Source organism: Micropterus dolomieu, linkage group LG23 (assembly GCF_021292245.1).
Source record: "Micropterus dolomieu isolate WLL.071019.BEF.003 ecotype Adirondacks linkage group LG23, ASM2129224v1, whole genome shotgun sequence".
Taxonomy (NCBI): domain Eukaryota; kingdom Metazoa; phylum Chordata; class Actinopteri; order Centrarchiformes; family Centrarchidae; genus Micropterus; species Micropterus dolomieu.
In genome coordinates, this window is record NC_060172.1 from 9963726 (window position 1) to 9984120 (window position 20395).

The 20395-nt window shown below is 38.8% G+C and overlaps 1 protein-coding gene across 3 annotated transcripts in view; it reads right to left on the reverse strand.

Annotated features, from left to right (window-relative positions):
• rabep1 (rabaptin, RAB GTPase binding effector protein 1) overlaps positions 1–20395 on the reverse strand; it is a 39266-nt gene that overhangs the window by 7464 nt on the left and 11407 nt on the right. Inside the window, exons 8-17 of one of the 3 annotated variants that reach the window (XM_046039490.1) lie at positions 19593–19703; positions 16412–16873; positions 14699–14803; positions 14458–14574; positions 9774–9872; positions 8580–8720; positions 3300–3489; positions 3108–3119; positions 1393–1448; positions 146–244 (exon numbers count right to left, since the gene is read on the reverse strand). In XM_046039490.1, the coding sequence (XP_045895446.1) occupies positions 146–244; positions 1393–1448; positions 3108–3119; positions 3300–3489; positions 8580–8720; positions 9774–9872; positions 14458–14574; positions 14699–14803; positions 16412–16873; positions 19593–19703 (1392 nt within the window). The remainder of the gene's footprint in view (positions 1–145; positions 245–1392; positions 1449–3107; positions 3120–3299; positions 3490–8579; positions 8721–9773; positions 9873–14457; positions 14575–14698; positions 14804–16411; positions 16874–19592; positions 19704–20395) is intronic. The other 2 variants (XM_046039492.1, XM_046039491.1) reach the window with 2 other exon arrangements.

A 20395-nucleotide genomic window follows, 5' to 3' on the forward strand; every position in this document is an offset into this window, starting at 1 on the left:
TGATGATAAAGTGATTAGATATTTATATTTTGGCTAAGTATATATAACAGTATTTGCTACCCTCTGATATTATTGGTCACATCAACACAGCAACATTTTGGGTAGAGTTTATTGTGTCTACGGGTAAATGTGCCAGACAACTGACCTTTGCAGTGATGAGCTCTTTGAGCTGCTGCTCCAGGCTGATCCTCAGGCCCTGTATGCTCTCCAGCGTCTCAGTCTTCTCAGTTAGACTGCTCTGCAACTACATAAACAACAGATGAAATGATGAAAGGTTATACAGTATATATCAATAATACAAAGAAGTACTGCACACAATACATTTCACAGGGCAGTGTTGTAATTTGGGATGAACCTATATGCAGGATCAGGCATTTTTTTTACAGCCTATATATATATATATTTTTTTTTTAAGACTGCAGCAGGTTTTCAATATGGTATTTCAATTTTTTGGCCACCTGGAGGCAGCAGAACAAGCTGAAAACATGTCATGTCACTTAATCAGTGAACTTATACATTTGTTATTTTGTACGTGTTAAAACAGTTGCCGCTTAACACATCCAGCAGGCACGCAGCATCATTAGCATTCATTTGGAGTTGTGTTTAGCAAGAGACTGCTTCCAACTGAAAAAAATCCTCCCTCCAATGCCACTCCCCAAAAATGAGTGCACGGGTAGAGTACGCGCAGGTAGGTAGGTAGGTAGGCCAGCCAAACATTTCATTCATACTAAATCAAATTATTTAATAATTATTACAGTCCTGCAACAGCCACATATCAGATTTTAGTGTCAGAACATTTGATTTATTGATTATTTATTGATTGTCAGGTGTAAAGAGAATTTCAACAAATATAACAAACCCTACACTAGGTTTAAATGTTTGACGTGTGAAATGTATGTTCTATGTAATGCTCTCAAAAATGATGATTGACAAGGGTATGAAATCTCAATTTCATGCTTAGTATAGCATCCATTATGTAGGTAATAGTGAATGAGTGAAAGAGGGAGTGACTTTGAATCTGGGCAGGTAGCATGTAGTTTACTGAGTTTCTGCTACATCTGGAAACAACCCTGATGAATGACATGAACTAAAACAGTGAAGCTGTGGGCCATAAAACCAAAATAAAAAAAAGCTAAAATAAGCTAAAATACTTTTTGAGCTGAGGGGAATTGCAGAGTCGGTGAACATTTTCTGTGAATACATGCAACCCCTTTCACACAAGATGTTGCATGTATTTAGTGCAGCTTTGAAAATCAGGAGTAAAAACATGTTCACTGACCACATGAGGTGTTTTGACAAAATCAGTGGCATGTACATTAGAGAAAGCTCTGTTAAGAGTCTCTTTGTTTCCTAACAAGATGCAATACTGCACAATATTATATAGTAAAGTACCTGTTCCTTCTCCGCTTTTATTCGCTCCAGCTCTGTCTTCAGACTGGAGAAAGATGCTGTGGAAAGGAGACATCATTAGATCTTACAGTACATCTGAATCTGAATCTCAAAGCCAAGATATTCTCTCTATATTACGTGGTCTCTTGAAAATAATTTGGCAATTCATGAATAATTCAATAAAGCTGCACCTTTGCTGGAAGATTCTCTCTGTGTGTTTTGGCTTGTGTGAAGTAAGAGATCTACACAAACCCTGAAAGTTAATAGGCTGAGCCTTCAAGTCAGCGTTGAACTAAAATCCATCCAACACAAAGACGAGACTCTGTTGATTGTTACAGTGCGAGTAAAAATCATTAGTTGCGCATTGTTATTAATGATTGTGTGAAATTTAGCAGTATTGCTCATTCATTCGTTCATCAGCGGCCATGCACCGAAGACAGAGGGAACACTGTTTTCTTTCCGTTGTTATGCACATGCTACAGACTATCCGGTTGCTGCACTTCTGAGTTCCACTTTTTTTGTTCCGTCATCAATTAACATTTAGAAAATACATTTTTGACATTTATGAATCGATGCAGAATCGTCCACGTCCGCATCTCAATGATTTTTTCACACTGCCCTAGGTGGAACTACTAGTTGACTAATCGAAAAAAATTAATTGGTAAAATTGTTTATAAGAAATACATATTACATAAACATTGGTAACTCCTTCTGAAATGTGAACATTTTCTGATTTTCTGTATTTTATATTTCTTTTAAATAATATTATCATTAAATATCTTTCAGTTTTTGACTGATTGGAAACCAGTAGAAACAATATGGCCTAAAATGATTTATTATTATATCACATTTCTTTCAGCACTTCCCAGCAGTATACCACAATAATTCCTAACAAAGTATTCAATTAAATTGAACCCAGATTAGTGGCATTAAATTGATTGAATTGATAGATTAACCAATTAGAAAGTCTATGCTAAAAAAAAAATCACCATTTGTCGATTTTGAGTCTAGGACAGCCTCCTGCAGCACAATACACTGTCAAAACAATCCCACTTTTAGTTTATATATTTTATATCATAAGTATAGAACAGCTGCCCACAAATTCAATGCAAGATTTTTTAATACCAGGATTTCAATTCAAAGCTTCATTAGGCTTTTCAAGATTCCCTGGACGACATCACCTTGGGCTCTCACATTTCATACGCTGACTTATTAATTTGCTGACAATAAACTGAAAAACGTAATGCTATGTTTTATCAATAATTACAATAACTGTTAGCTGCAGCCTTAGTTTTAACGTTCTGTTAATGCTACACCAGACAGGACTGTTAACTTAAAACAATTTGGACACCAAATCTCTCATCATACACTGGATGAGGTGATCAATAAGCTAGCTTAGTGAGTATAGTTCTTTCAGTAAACCACTACACAGGTGTAAGGTTAAGGCTGTGAGTGCACACACTCATATTCAATCAACAGTGTTACTTTGACATAACATCTGAATTTACCACTGTAACACGTTATGACCAAACTGTGGGGCAGGAAAACAATCAGAAATATCTGTTAATGCACATTTTAGCCATTCCAAGACAGTTCAAAACATGTAAGGGAAAGGGCTCTATGCTGCACACTTTGCTACAGTTAATAGTCCGACAGCTACACCATTAACACACACATACAAGCAGTTAATGTGGGGTCATTCAAAGCGTTTGCCATACCTTCCAAGATGTCTGAATGATCAATGGAGAAAAAACAAAAGCAGAAACAAAAGAGAATGTAAAAAAAATGCCCAGCAAATGAAAAACTTGTATGCTGGAAACATCCCCACAGAAGTTAAAGGGTTCTAAAAATGTTGTTTGCTGAGTTTTACTGAAAATGTTTGATTAGTGCGTTGACCATCGGAGTCTCACCTATCTCCTCCTTACAGCCCTCGATCTCCAGCTGCAGAGTGTCCTCCAGGTTTTCCTTTAGACACTGCTCCGCCTGGATCTGCTCCTTCAGAAACAGAATTTCCGCTTTTAGCTTCTCCTCCATGTGATCAGCAGACGTCCGTAACGCCACCAGGTCCTCACGTAGCCCCAACACCAGGCCATGCAGCTCCTGAAGAAAAATTAAACCGCATTAGAGGCGTCAAATGTTAGGAATCATCGTCATTATACAGTACAACAATTTGGTTAAGATAATGCAGCAAGACTTTGCAGACTTTCTTCCTTTAAAAGTCTGGTGATAATGTAACTGGAAAATATGATGTTGTATGCTGATGACGCCACTGTATCTATATGGTGAAAACATCTAAACTAAAGATATTTTATAACATATGCAAAGTATTCACCATTACACCATATAATATGTCTGCTTTGACAACTTACAAAAATTATTACCAGTTTACTTGGTTGATACTAATTTCAGACCAGACTCTTACGTAAAAAAAAAAAAAAAAAAAAACACACCGTCCTCTCAATCATTTGAATGAGGCCAGCCTGTCAACACAAGTTGTAAAATCCTATCTCAAAACCGCTTTGCAGTCTTTTGGCATCTTATAAACCTACAAACTCAGGGATCTGCAACTCAAACCACCCATCCACAGGGCTGTTTAATTAATTAATTAATTAATTAAATGGGTTGCACCACACACAAGTACATACATGATACACGCCTTAGGTCAAAAACAAACACCAAGCTGTGTGTTTATTTCATTCCTGCCTTTTTCCTCTAACTCCCTCTGTCTAATTGTAATTTTTTTTATCTTAAGACATGCTTCTCTTTAGACATTTTGAGCTTGACTTTAATGAAAGTCCAAAATCCCATAGAAACCATATGTCATGGTCTCTGAATTCCATTTTCTTACTTGCTATTGTGGTTTCGTAAATAACTTCCCCGCAGTAATGCGCTGCCTATAGATTGTTTCCGAAAGCAACATTTTCAGAGGATTTTCTGCGGAGAGAATTTCTTTTTGATTTAATGATGAATTTATCTGCTGTTAGGGCCATTGCAATTTATATAGCAAACACCATTTAGCACAGTATTAGAAACTTAAGCAATTTAAGTTGTCTTGCTTTCTCTGAAATATGTGCAGAGCTGTTGAATAATCCAAAAATTACTGTATTCATACCCAACAGGGAGATTTCAAAGTATTCCAGACAGAAATGTTCTCCTTTCAGAAAAAAATAGGAATAAATAGTGACACCTATACAGAGCCTAAGTCCATTACATCACTATAGAACCATATTTCAAAAAAAAATATGTATGGTAGTCAAGGGCAAGAGACTTACTTATGCCATAGAATTGAGCACTGTATTACACATATGATGTTGGTCAATTTAAAATATAATTTGTTTTTGCAGTTTGTCATAAAACAGTAAAGTTACATTTAGTTGTGTGTGAAACCCGTTCAATGAACTACATCTCTCGTCTCGCACAATATATGTCCGCAACATATTAACGAAGTAATGCTAGCTAACGTTCATTGCTTGGTTGCCACTAGCTAGGTAACTTAGCTATGTTCCATGCAGAACTATCTCACCTGATGCGTTTAATCCAACGACTATTGGTCCTTTCATCACATCAACCTCCCATCTAAGTTTTTTGACATTAGCTTCAATAACGTTAGCTTCAGTCATTGAGAGAAACAGTAACAACGTCACATACGTGAATTTTGGGTTTGTGGTTTTTGTAATTATGTATAGTCTTATACCTCAACTGTTTTACAACAAACTGATACTTTCTTGACTTTCAAATTTATATTTTAAATTGACAAACATCATATGTGTAATTCAGGGCACAATTGAAACGGGATCAATATATTTGTTGTCCCTTGCCATTGACTGCCGTACAATTTCTTTTCCAAAATAAGGTCCCATGGTGGTCCACCGGAAGGGGAGGGACTTGGCCTCTATATAACTGCCAGGTGTAACCATTGTGCACAGATTGTAAAGTGGGGACATGAATAACAGTTAAATTACATTGTGCAAAAATTACACATTACATATCAAATTGCAAAATGTAACGCCAATATCTTTATTATAAATGACCAGACATGGGTGGGTTAATTGAAACTAACGAGCAGTAACTACGAAACTAGGAAGGATTTTTCACACAAATGTAGTAGTGGACATAAATAAATAAAAAAATGGGATACTACTTTGATTCTCCCTTGTATTTTTTACATTTTTGGTATTTTGACACAGTAAATATAGATTTAAATGTTATGTGAGCAGCTTGTTTAACCACCAACAAGATGAAACTGTCAGCGAATCATCAGTGCTACTCCACCTCCACTAAAGCACGAGCCCACTCTGCCAGAGCAAAATTCAGCAAGAGGCTACGACAGTGTGGGAGGAGATGAGTGTGCACACAGTTGTGGTGCTCTCCTCCACTCAAAGATGTTTTTTCCCTACCTAGTCAGAAGGCTCAAAAAGATTAGTGGTGCCACTGATCGCGGAAAATTAGATAATGGAGTCACAAAGGCGCTACCACTGAAGCAATTAGCTTCTGAAGGCTACACAGCAGGGATTATTTGTCTCTAATTTGGTTTCCCCACTCCTATGTGGCATGCACGGGGACACCACTGCTCATGCTGTAACAGTTTTGAGTGCAGATTCTGCCTACCAAGAGCAGCAGATTGTTCACAACAAATGGAGCAACGTCCCAGAATCATCCTCCTCAACCCACGTGAATTGTGAAACGGGAAATGACTCCAACCTACACATGAAGCTGTTGTTTGTTATTATAAAGATATCAATTATAAAGACAAAAATATGGGTGAAAGAATGGATTAGCACACGCAGGTAGCAGGGATTGTCTGAGCTATGGAGAGAGCGGGAGGTGGAGCCGTTTTGATGTGTCGTTGAGTAGTTCACACATAACGACTGGCGACCGCTTATCGATCGCTGATTTACCCCCGATCAGGGCTGGACTGGGACAAAAAAAAAAAAATCAGCCCTGGCAATTTTGGCCCAGGCAGCCCACCAAAATTGGTTGGACACCCCTCACCAATACACTATCCTGTGACGACTGATGAAATAGTTGATAGGGGGATAGGGGGTCGTCCCCCGGAAGATTTTGAGCATTAAACACTTAATATCCTACATTCTGGGAACATTTTCTGGAGACAGTTTCTGCACCAGGGAAGCACAAAATTCAGGTGGCAGGTGATAATTCAGAATATAAATATATAATACAATAATCAGTAGCTTAAGTTCCTTTATTTGGACAACACAGAGTTTTCTTCTATATTTACACTGCATTGCAGGCTTATAAACCTTTTTCATAGCATTTTTTGTTAATTAACATTTCTTGGTGCAAGCTATTTTTCAGAACATTTTTAACAAATGCTTTCAAATAGTGGTGGGTAGCCTGCATGTCCCCAGCGTCCCTAGTGTAAATGACCCTCCCTCCCTGGTCCCTCCCTACAGGTTGAGCTACTCCGTGCTTACCACTTCACCTCCACTCTCCTCCTGCTCACTTTCTCACTCAGCCCTGTCACTTTGTCACTCGCTCCTCCTCTGCCTGGCAGTGGCCACGGCTCTCCTTTACTCCTTCAAGTGCATGTGCCTGCACTACGCAGGGTACTGCAGCTGATGTTTAAGCTAATGCAGCCCCAGTAGCAAACATATCAGTTGTTTTCGCACATTTGGCAGCAGCCGTCTGAAGATTTTTTGGGGGGAAGGGCGTAACGCAACAAACAGAGAGCAGAGGGGGTGGGGGCTAGTAAGAGATGTGATAGGGCTGGCCTAGTGTCAGTATGGATAATTACCCAATGGGCCGCTGTCCACGCTTTATGGGCCAATCGTTGGCCCATTTTTACATACATAATTTATGTTCCACCAGACGGGCATTTGCCCGGTATGCCAGATTACCAATCCAGCCCTGCCCCTGATCACAACCCGAGAGTCGCCGAGCTCTCCAACCGGCAAATCAGGCTAAAAATTGTGAACTAGGCTTTAAGATAATTTTGCCACTTCTATTAACATGTTTATTTGTTGAAAAGCGGTGGAATGTCACTAAGTACATTCAGTCAAGTCCTGTACTTCACTAAAATTTTTAGGTATTTGTACTTTACTTGAGTATCATATATGCCACTTTTCAAAACACATTACATTTCAAAAATGTGAAGGGAAATACTGTAATTTTTACTCCACTACATTTATTTCGCAACTTTAGTTACTTTGCATGTTGAGATTTTATCTACAAAAATCCACTTAATTTCAGTATAAAAGATATGATGCATTGATATAGATTTAACTACCAGACAGCATATAAAGTATACAAAATAACACAAAAAGAGCTGTGGATTTTGTCCCCCATCACGTCTATTGAAATTACTTTAAGAACGGATCTGTCAGTGGCTAGTATGGACAAAACAATTACAGAAAACAGTGCTTTCAATGTACATACTTGAACTTTGACCAGCCACAATAAGGACATGCGACTTTCACAATAATTGTCACTAATAATGATCCATTCATTAAATTTGCATAATAAGTACTTTAGGTAAATTCTGCTTATAATACTTCTGTACTTTTACTTCCGTTAAGTGCAATTTCTGTAACTAAGCAGTCTTTCCCATATATTCATTTATTTGTGGTGGCCCACCCACAATATCAATGCTGACCGCCACATATTGATTTTCGATTTTTTTTCTAGGCCTATTTAAAATCGTATTTGATTGCAGAGTTGCAGCGCGTATTCGCACAGCACATCCTCTCACTCGTCCCTCTCTCTCGCTCTCTCTCCCTCTCCCTTATGAACACAGCTGTCAATGTCGGAGACCCAGCTTAAAAAACATAAGGAGAGTTAAGTTATAATACAGCTGAGTTTTCGGGGCTAACACACTGTGTATGTATGTATGTGTATATATATATAATATGAATATGTGTCTACTCATCTACTCTAATGATAAGGGATGGGTAATTTAAAAAAAAAAAAAAAAAAAAACTAGTTCTAGTGAACGTTGGAAATTTAATCTAAAACTAGTAAAACTTGGTAAATCTGGAACTACTGGATCAAAGAATATAAAAATCCAGACCACGCATTTGAGAAAACATTCAGTCCTAGCTCTCTGTACAGTTTTAGATATCTGTGCTATAGACACATTTTGGTTGGCTCAAAGAAAGCTTTGCCGTTTCATAACCAGCCCTGTGACAGATGCTAATGTTGAGTTTGAAAGATGTGATTTGGGCTTCACATACTTGCACAGTATTGGGCATTTGGAAGTCCTCTTGTTGCTGTAGTTCTACATGCAGCCTGTGTTTTCCCTGCAGGCTCTCATTGTCTCTCTGCAGTCGGCTTAGTTCATCTGCCACCTGCTCCCTGGACTTCACCAGCACCACCTAAAACAGACAAACAAAATAAATCACTCCATCTCATCATGTGTCTGTTAGTCTGTAATATGGACCCAGCACCACATGGTAAAGTGTGACTCACTGGCTAGTGTCTACTTTTAGAGCAACCCGATTCTCCCTGCAGAGCTATTATTTCTCAACATTATGACTAAACTAATGACAGTATTAAGGCACATATCCTTTTAGATCAAAGCCACAAGCAGCGAAAGGAATTTCTGATTGCTCTGGCAGACAGGTTTGTATGCAAAGGCCTAAATGGCACACTGAAGTGTGTGGTATGACAGTTTGCAGCTGCACATTCATTACTGAGAATGTCTCATACTTCTTCCTGTTTGTTTTTCCTCACAATGATCTGCTAGAAAAAGTAAGTGCACTTACATTGCTTAGCAATGCATATGAAAATTTCTGCATTGATGTTCAGTATACAAATTTGTAAATTTCTCTTTTGGTAGGTGAGCAACATTCAGACATATTTAACTTTTTAATAAATAAAAAATCCTGTAGCAAAGAGTTGTGTCAGCAAATGTTTGTGGTAGGGAGGAACTGTGATGTTATACAATTGTTCCATCTTGCTCCCAAAAAATAACTATTAGGTTTAAACTAGACATAAAACACTTTTAGTGTTAGATTAATCTTTTAGTGGACTGACACAGAAAAATAATAGAAAAAAATCTACATAACTGTTATGTGTTAGGGTATGTTTCTAACATATGTGTTTATATAATTTTAAAATGTAACATTTTTGGGAATGGGACTGTTTGTGAGACAGAATAAGACATCCAAAGATGTCACCTACAGCTAAATTGTTTTACTTTACACTTTGTTACACATTTTTAAAAAAACAACCAAAAAAACCAACTAAATCTTGATTTTATAACACTTCATCATAAGTTTGTCTAATCTGATGTTCTGATCTTATTATATTTTTATTGGTTCCTGTTAGTACCCAGCATTAGCAGACTCTGACATTTGAAGGAACTACAGATCCAAACACAGCTGGCAAGAAGTAGTGGCACAGGGCTAACGGTCAAAAATCCTCACCATCTGTTCCTGTGTGTTCCTCTTAGCTTCACTGAAGGCCTGTTGTAGTGTGCTGAGCAGCGTTTCTGACTCCTGGACTCTTTGCAGGAGGGCGGACACCTACAACACAGGCAAAAATATCGCTAAGACAAGAAACAGCCTTCAAAATGTGTTTGGTTTATAGTTAGAAATGCTGAATATACATTACACATACAATAAAATAAAATGTATTCATGCTCGTGCGTGCACTGTGGTCATCTTACACACCTTAGTGATGGTTTGTTTGAATGTTAGAAGAGGTAATAAAAAACAGTCAAGTTAATCTCTCTTGTTTTCACTTTGTTCGAGAAAATTCTGAATTTGAGAGCACTTGCATAAAAGTACAAACTACCAGCTGATTACTACAAAGCAGAAATTGCACGGAAAGCTGACCATTGAGGTTTCAAACGGCATCAGATGCCACACCTTACAAGACCGTGTTTCTACCAGTTGTGACCAGTGCCACAGCTGTGACATCAGTCTAAAATGAAACTGGGGTTTGTGAGCTGACAAAAGGGGTTCTCACACTTTAAAAAAAAGTCTGTGGTCAATGTGTAATGTTCTCAGCTGCATGGCTGAATCTTACGAAATCAGCCATGCGTTCAAATGATGATTGATGATGATAAAAAATAATTCTTTAACTGCACCTATTTAGCTTTTTACAAGTGGTATACATTTAATAATTGGTTTGGTTTAACACAATATAATGTAGCTGTGAGCAGACGTAAGGACATTTTAAATATTTAGTAAGAGCTGCCATTTCCTTTACTTCCGTCCATATGCTGTCACAGTGTGTAAGTTTTAGAAAACACCTTCATAGTCACATAGAGTCACTTGACTCTATTTTCATTATTTAAAAAGGTGTGTGCACTCAAGTGTGTAGAGAGTATAGCAGAGTATAGAGAGACTTTGGTGATTTGTTTTGCTGTGGAGACCCGTGTTGCATTCAGTATGGGAAATGGAAGAATCCATTATCACACATTATTAGTAGGAGTGGTAGTGGTTTGTAAGGGACTATTAACTCCTCTCATCCCATTTTGAAAGCAGCTCTCTCCTCATTATGATGTTTATGATGACTGTTTGGTCGTGTCTCAAAAAGCTTTTGCTGGGAGGAAAGTACAGTTACATACTCTTATTCTCTTACAGGACAAGAAGAACTACAAATTTTTATATATATATATATACACACACACACACACACACACACACACACACACACAATTCTATATCAAATTGTTGTTTCAGGTCACTGCAGTATGAAATTAAAGAAACACATCTATGATCCTGATCATATTTTCGCCCACAGCTCTACTGAATACAAAATATGATGCTTCAGGCACTAGTTTTGTCAGACCTGTTGGAAAGAGGATGAGTCATGCTGATGTTGCTCTGGAAACCTGCTGGAGAGAGGGCTGATGCAAGTGGACGTATAGAAGAGACAGGCTTTCAAATTGTGAAGGGACTTATTTTTTAATTGGAATCTCCCTGAAGTGAAATCAAAAAGCTCGTAGTGACACTGGGAGCCTTGATCAATCATTACAGATACCATTAATAAGTTCAAAACATACTAACAGCGGGAGAAACACTTCAGAGACACAGGTCTCTGTCACTCCTGATGACTTTTTCTACACTAAATGTCTGGAACTATGCGTTTTTGTGGCTAGTTGCTCATGATTTAATCAGTGAAATCAGAGACAGCAGAGGCAACACACACCTGCAGCTTTCAGATGGCGGTAAAGGGAAGTAAACAGATGAAAGGAAGGGAGAAAATTCATACTGCATAACCAGCATAGATTTACAGCTTAAGCAGTTAGTTGATTTACAGAAGATTAATCAGCAATAAATGTGATAACTGATTAATCTTTTCTGGTCATTATTTCAAGCAAAAAATGTCAAACATGATTTTTGTAACCTGAATATATTTGCTGGATAAACAAAATAAGATATTGGAATATGTCAACTTGAGCTCTGGGACTTGATTATTTTCTGACATTTTTTGACAACAAACAAACAATAAATAACAGAAAATAATCAGCAGATTGATCAATACTGAAAACAATCATTAGTTGCAGCCATCCAATAAATAAAACTGCATTCTTACTGTGCATTTAGATGTATTAACTGGTTAAAGAATGGACATGACAGTGAACAGATAAATTATGAACATACATAAGAGGGTTTGTGTGAACTGAAAGTGACTTTTGAAGATACATTTCCACAAACTGCAGCGGATGTACCGTGTGCAAAGCACTGTTGAGCTGTTCCAAGTGGGCACATGATGGCAGGTACAGTGAATCTTGACACCGAACTTGCACTGCTCAATAACCAAGTTACCCTTCCTCTTACTCTGCCTCTTGTCATTCTGCTGTACTAAGTGATCGAAACAGCAAACCAGCACAGACTGTAAATTGCTGGTGCAGAGCCGCACTTTAGGTAAAGCACCTTTACATAGATAGTGCCTATAATCTTTAACACTCAAACAGGAAGTCAACACCTTGATTACTTTGAAAACATTATTTAAAGGTCTGAACTATAGTAGACATAATAGACATTCTCTACTTTCCACCAAGTCACTAGACCTTGACAAATAGCCTGAAAACAATTATTCAGATGTAAGAGACAAAGACATTAACATCAGCCAAGCAGGGCCAGGTCTCATGGCCAAGACACTCTTAGACTCTCTTAACTACTTAGATGTGAGGGACTATAACAACATTAATACTTAAACATTGATTTGATCAAATACAAAAATATGAGTTAGTTCTCTTTCTCAGAGGTTATCAAACTAAGAGGACCCCGTAGGGAGGCATGGGAGAGTTGTGGGGAAGGAGAAAACAAAGTGAAGTGTATAATGTGTAAGGGTGCATGCTGACGTTCTAAAAACAGCGGGAAGTTAGTTATTGAAGTTTGGCCTGTGGATTTGGTCGGCTTACATTCACTGTGACTTTCACTTCCCCAGAATATCATCATCTGCGATGTCTACCTCAAATAAATGTCCATAAAACCACAAATTTTACTGTCAGAACTTCCCTAAGAATCAAGGAAGCTTTCTTCAGTAGCAAAGTAATCCAGTGAGAGTTTCATCCATGGGTACACTGCAAACAGGAACTGCTAATAGCTAATTTAGCATGGCACCAATTTGCCAAAATGTAAACCAAGATAGGTAAAAAAATAAATAAATAAAATTGGGGCTCGGGTACAAGCCCACAGCCTAACTGACTGAATGCATGGCAATAGCATTATACTTCTTGTTAACATCCCCTAAAGCATTGTGGGAACTTCAGAGTCTGAACAGTCTACAGAGTTCATGGGGAGTATAACACAGCTATTATTATATGAACATTATTTAATAAAAAGTACAGGCTTAAAAAGGTACAGCGTGTAATGGTGCTTTCAGACAAAAGCGAAGAGAGCGTTAGGGGCGGTGAGCAGGGAGCAGCGCTCCAGCTTTTGGACAAATATACACCCGTGGTCGGACTGGATTATGCTCTGACAACTACGCCGTTGGCTCAAGGGAGGAGCTCGGAGTAAACTGCTTTTATTAAATTAGCTTTTTACTTTAGTTTTTGGGATTACAACGTTGATTTATCTTCACTCGAGCTTCTCAGCAGCTAGCTTCCATGCACATCCAGTTCCAGTGTTGTTAGAGTCGTTTGGCACTTCTTAATATTTATATAAAAAACGGACAAAACTGGACATTGCCGGCAGAAAACAAAGCGAGGAGGTTGAACTACCTGGTGAGTTCAGAAAACATGTGTATGTAACTTTATTCCCACTATCGTTGTACTTTACTGTGACCAAGTTAGCATAGCATAGCCCTCGCTCATCGATCCAAACTTCATTCAGAAAACAAACATTTTAGAAGTTGTTGTCCAGCTGTCTTGCAGACAGACCTGACAAAGCATGAATTCATGTTTAACAAAACTGTATCATGTTGTAGTAATTTCAGCATCAGTTTGATCCGTTTATTGCTATTTAATCACAGCAAAATGTTTACTTTGGGTTCATACAGCTGTAGGCAAGTTGTGTTTATTCACGTTGTGTGTGAACACTCCAGGGATGTCCAGCAATAAAGCATTGTGTGGATTAAATTCGCGTTTGATCTGAATGCACAGTAAGAACTGAGACTACTCTCCACCTGTACGAAGTCATACTCCAAAAAACAAAAAAACAGGGGGCAGCATATCGTATATCAGGTCATAACTGCAGCTAACTGCCGTTAGTTAGTTAGCTTGGTTAGCAGTGCAGCTAAATTAGCGGTTCTACGCTGACTGAGTCTGGAATGGGCACCAGAACCAGAGCCAGACAGGCAGCCTCCCAGTGAACACGGCTGGACGACATGCTATCGACCTACCACCTCTCAACGCACAACTGGTATTACAATACTGGATGGGCCGGAGCTAGCTCCTTAGCATGCTAACTTTAGTAGATATCTCTAAAACACAGTACATAAGACATTGATATCAGAACTGTTACTTAATAATGTTAGTTCACGTTTTGAATGATTTAAACTAAAATTCCGTCCTAGTCTTACACATTGTACCTTTAAGTCTTTAAGTCAACACTGCCAAGAAGTATACCAGATATCTGAAGGGAATGCAGTCAACATAATCATCATTATCATTGTTTTCATTGCTTCAAAGTTATTAATTTATTGTGACCAAACCTTAGCAGCGGTTTCCTCGTTGCCTAATTTGAAAGAATCTTCCAAATTCTGTTTCTCTGTCATCGTCCTCTCCAGCTGATCATTGGCCTGACGGAGCATCACCTGTAGCTTCTTCACCTAGAAGACAGTGTTATGGACAGATTATTTCAAACACAATACCATGCTTCTGAAAACAATCCACCGTTTGATGTTAAACGTTTTTGTAGTAAAAAGGTACTAAAGTGACAGCAAAGACACAAACCTGATCTCGTGTCTCAGCCTCTTGTCCTTGGATGGCCTGCAGCTGCTTCTCGTAGTTGGAGCACATATCACAACGCCGGCCGAGCTTCCTGCCAGCATTTTTAACCTGGTGACAGACCAACAAGAAAACCCTAAAACACTTCAAGATAACTTCTTGATAATGTATTGCCTAACATATTGGAATATTTTGGTCTCGACACTTTTAAAACAGCTGTCCATTAACAGCAACTTTGTTTTCTAATGTGCTATTTTGACAATAAATTAGGATTGTTATTGAAATGTAATGTTCTTCTTCTCCTAGTCCTAGGACTGAATCCAGGGAATTGACATCCCCAGTATGTGCTGGCAGCCTTCTTCCAAACCTCATGATAACTCCCATGTAGCTGTCACAGTCAGACCTTAAATTGCTGTTATTTCAGTAATCTTGTAAACTTTCCACCTGTAGCAATTTTAACTTAAAGGTTCAGTGTGTAAGATCTAGTGGTGAGGTTGTGAATTGCAACCAACTTTCCAGTCTACCACTGCCCCCTACCCTTTCAAAGAGCTTAGGACAGCTACGGTGACTGACAACAGCAAAAAAGGTGTCTCTTCTGAGACAGCAGAGCGTGGCCAGTAAAGAAATTAGTTTTTGTTTTTTTGTTTTTTGTTTTTTTGTTGTTTTTTTTTTTTTTTAGGTAGATATATTAAGAAATGATATTTACTTAATTATTCAGTAAAATCATTATTATTGTGACCTGGCCACTGACAGATGGCCAAGAGTACATGGAAAATGTAAGCCAAGTGTGTGAAACACTGTCACTGTTTTCTGCACCACAGTCCATTATAAACCACACATTAAATAAAGTTTATACAAACACTGACAAGGGAAACTCCTTACTTCTCTCTGTGATTATAGACCCTCGACAAAACTGCCCGCCAGCAATAATATCTGGTCCGTGGTCAGATTATGGTGCTTTGATAGCGGCAAAAAATATAAATAAATAAATACTTTGATAGCGGAAATAGATCTCAGTCAGGACAGCAACAGTTACTCACATAATCACTTCCTCTTTAGTGGTTTTGCCAACAACATAAAAGCGTGAAAAGCTTGTTGACTGTAATGCTGTATTTGGAGTTGAACTGAGCTTTTACTGTGAAAAATTCTGAACGACATTAAAATAGTCTGTAGCCTGCTTGACACACCTCTGAAAGAGCCATCAGAGAAGGTGATTCCCCTAAATGTCCTTTGCCTGGTGATTATGTGCCTGGTCCTCAAATGATGAAAATAACATGCAGAAATGGCTGCACATGATGGATTTTCCTTTCCTGCCACTGCACACTGTAATAACCTCAGATCAGCCCTTTAAAGACGGTCAGACACTGAAACATTTGTGAAAAACAATCAAATGATTCTGGATGGTTTAGGTTTTTTGTTGTTATCCTTGAAATATTACTATAATCTAACAAATAAATATGAAAGAATACATTCAGAAAATTAAGACACCAATAAATACCACCAATCATCAGGAGTTCTGATGTTAAAATCAAATATTGGTAATGAGAGGAAAGGGATATATTTCCAGGAAGTAATCACCTCTCATCATCATCATAATCAAATCCAAGGAAAATCTTCAATCCTACCTATTGCTATAACCACAAAATTCTCAGACCATATTTAAGCACAGCACTGCATTTAAAGTATTAAAACTTTTCTGAAAATGTCTTGGTGGTGCACCTCTTGCTGTAGCAGGTTCCACTCGCTGTCGCTGACCAGTCTGTAGCCTGCAGGAGGTAAGAAGGCGGTGTCAGGGGCGTGGGAGATGCTGGACAGCAGAGACGCTGTCTCCTCCTGCTCAGGCGTCATGGCTTTGATGGCCTTCTCCTGGTCTTTAGTCAGGAGGAAATGACTTGCAGTCAGCTTCATGGAGCTGACGGACCAAGTTTCACCAAAACTACTGTCTGTCACCCCACAGTCGGCCCCCACCAAGGGCCCGAAGTCCGACTCGTCCAAGTGGCTGGCCGACTTGGCTTTGTGGTTGTGGCCGCCAAGGCCCTGCTGGACAGACAGCGAGGAGCCAAGGCTGTCTGTTGACTGAACTCTTCGCAGGTTGTCCTTGTAGGGGTCCATGGGGCCCCCTGCCACCACATCAGTGTCTAAGGAGTGCATGGAGCCGTGGGTGCTGAGGTTTGCATTGGGCTGAACGAGAAAGAGCAAAGCAAGTGTCCTGAGAAATTTGTAAATAAGGGGTTTCTATAATTTCAGAAAAAAAAACATGATAAATATATAAACAAATGGGGTGTTCTTTCAATCTGGGAAGACATGACAAGTTTTTTTTATTAATCTTGTTTGTTGTGTTAATCAACACTACATGTTTTAAATTTACCCTGTGGAGTTTTTGACCACTAGTAGCACTCTGGAGTAGTTATATGAGTGGATCCCCATTTTGTTTCTATCATGCACATATGCAAGGACACCAATGAGCCAACATAAGCAAAGAAGAAGAAGACGACTGCAAACAATTAAAAATGGTTGTAAATCAAAGAAAAGAAAGAAAAAAAAAATATCGGCTTTCAAAATGTTAACCATGTTTGTTGTTAGACCCCTGAGGATACACACAGTGTTGCTGAGATATACTGAATGTAAACTTTTGTTTGTAAAACTCCACAGGCCACCTTAAATCACCGTTTCTGCACAGGCAAAAAAGACTTCTGTGCTTACATTACATGGATCAATAGAAAGAAATGGCTTCAGATCGCTGAAAGATGCAGACATTATGTGTATGTCTGTGTGTCCCGCAGCAAGGATCTGTGTGGTTTCTATCACAGCACTAATAATAATAATAATAATAATACATTTTATTTATACGCGCCTTTCTGGACACTCAAGGTCACCTCACAAAACATAATAAAACAGTACAGCAATAAATCGATAAAATTAACAACTATAATTACAGTGCATAAAATCAGGGTACATAAACAATTGGAAACAAAGATTGAGAAAGAGTGATCATGTGGGATATGCCAGTTTAAAAAGATGTGTTTTCAGGCGGGATTTAAAAATGGAAAGGAAGTCAACGTTGCAGATGTCTGGTGGAAGAGAGATCCAGAGACGAGGGGCAGAGCGGCTGAAGGCTCTGAACCCCATGGTGGTCAAAGGATGTGCAGCGCGAATGCGCTCTGCAATCAAATACGATTTTAAATAGGCCTAGTAAAATAAATCTAAAATCAATATGTGGCGGTCAGTGTTGATATTGTGTTGGTCGCCACAAGTAAATTAACGTATGGGAAAAACTGCTGTACCAGTGGGTGACAGAGACAGTCTGAGGCGATTAATGTTACGTAGATGGAAGTATGCAGACCGAGTCACATTATTAATGTGAGCTTGAAACTAAAGTGTGTTGTCGAGGATCACACCCAGACTCTTTACCTGAGGGGAGGGGGAAACTGGGGAGATGTCAATGGTAAGAAAAAAAACGTCAGATTTAGTCAAAGTGGATGTGGTGCCAATGAGGAGAACCTCGGTTTTGTTACTGTTAAGTTTGAGGAAGTTGCAGGAGAACCAGGATTTGATTTCCGTTAGGCAATGAGAGAGGGAGGTGGGTGGGACAGACGTGGTAGGTTTGGTTGACAGGTAGAGCTGTGTGTCATCTGCATAGCAGTGGAAATGGATGTTAAACTTATGGAATAGTTAGTTTAGCTCTGGGGAACACTGGTAGTGACAGGGGATAGCGCTAATTTGAAATGTTTAAGTTGGATGAACTGAGTGCAGCCAGAGAGATATGATTTAGACTAGTCCAAGGGTGTATCAGTGAAACCAATAGAGACTAATCTGTCTAGGAGGAGGTTATAAGAGTGTCAAAGGCTGCACTCAGATCAAGGAGGATGAGAACAGTTAGTAGTCCGGAATCAGCTGCCAGGAGAAGATCATTGGTGATTTTTACCAAAGCTGTTTTTGTGCTATGGCAGGGACGGAAACCAGACTGAAATTGTTCATAGAGGTTACTGTCAGACTACAGAGGCCACAAACTGTAAAATACTATTTCAATACTAAAGCCAGCTCAGTTTAGCAGATCTTTGGGATAGAAACCAGGTGCGAAATTGGACTGTGGGCCAGCTCTGTCTGAAAGAAATCCAACCAATCATCCAACAGTCAATAAATCTGGACCCATTAGAACTGCACATCAAAGGACAACCAATTGGCCTAATTCTAAATGTCAATCCAGACCAATTTAGGGTTCAAATCCGGCTTAAAGATGGGGTAGGTAATGGTGGAGCAACTAGCAAGAGACAGCTAGATTTTAGTATCCAACCGGAAAAAATTAAACAAATAAATCACACACTCTCCCTCTAAAACCACAAAACACATTTTCACTGGAAGGTCATTTTGTGCTTATTACAGGCCTTCAACAACCACATAAACAGAGATTTTTTTTGTATCAGAGGATTCGATTTATTGATTGCCGTCTGGGTGTAAAAAGAATTTCAGTAAAAATGCGTGTGACCTTTCTGAGAAGTCCTGGTAAACAAAGGTTTTACAGATAACAAGATTCCAGGATATCTGAAGCTTATAAATTATAAAATGATGTCACATTAAATGTACCAGATAAGACATGTTATGTTAAAACTGGAATTCTGCCTGCTTTTAAGATGTCTTTTATGAAATCCCAGCTACTGTAGACAAAGATTAAGACAGTTAAAAGTCACAAAATTATATATTAAAGCATCTCTGGTTTTAAGCCGTTTTCACCAGGAGCTTCGCTTTAAGACCGCTAGAAACACAATACACAAGGACAAACGTGAAGGTGCCGTGTTGCCAGTTTGTAGATCACATTTCTCAAAAGGGAATATAATATGACGTTAGACAATAATAGGCTGCTCTGTTCTCTCTGAGGGACATATCGCATTACAGGAAGTACCTCGTCGACGCTCAGCCCGAGGAATAAATCCTCCAAAGGCTCGGTGTTGTCTGCAGCATCCTCCTCGTGCTGCTCCTTCACTTGGCTCAGCCTCTCTTTTTCATCCTCCTCCTTGGATAGAGAAAATGTTTTAATCATTATTTGTCACGATTGTTCCTTCTACTGACTTTACTGAGAATTACACTAACAAGCAACTTTAATATGTATTTTCATTTAAAATGTATATGTATATGTTTACTTTGAACACATACCTCCATTTTTTTAATCATATTTTTATGGGCACTCCAGGGAATATCAATTGGAGTTGGTTTACTCATTTTAAGGATAATGTGTTTTTGCAAGCGAGCTCTCTTTACTGTAATAGTAAATACACTCACCTAAAGGATTATTAGGAACACCATACTAATACAGTGTTTGACCCCCTTTCACCTTCAAAACTGCCTTAATTCTACGTGGCATTGATTCAACAAGGTGCTGAAAGCATTCTTTAGAAATGTTGGCCCATATTGATGGATAGCATCTTGCAGTTGATGGAGATTTGTGGGATGCACATCCAGGGCACGAAGCTCCCGTTCCACCACATCCCAAAGATGCTCTATTGGGTTGAGATCTGGTGACTGTGGGGGCCATTTTAGTACAGTGAACTCATTGTCATGTTCAAGAAACCAATTTGAAATGATTCGAGCTTTGTGACATGGTGCATTATCCTGCTGGAAGTAGCCATCAGAGGATGGGTACATGGTGGCCATAAAGGGATGGACATGGTCAGAAACAATGCTCAGGTAGGCCGTGGCATTTAAACG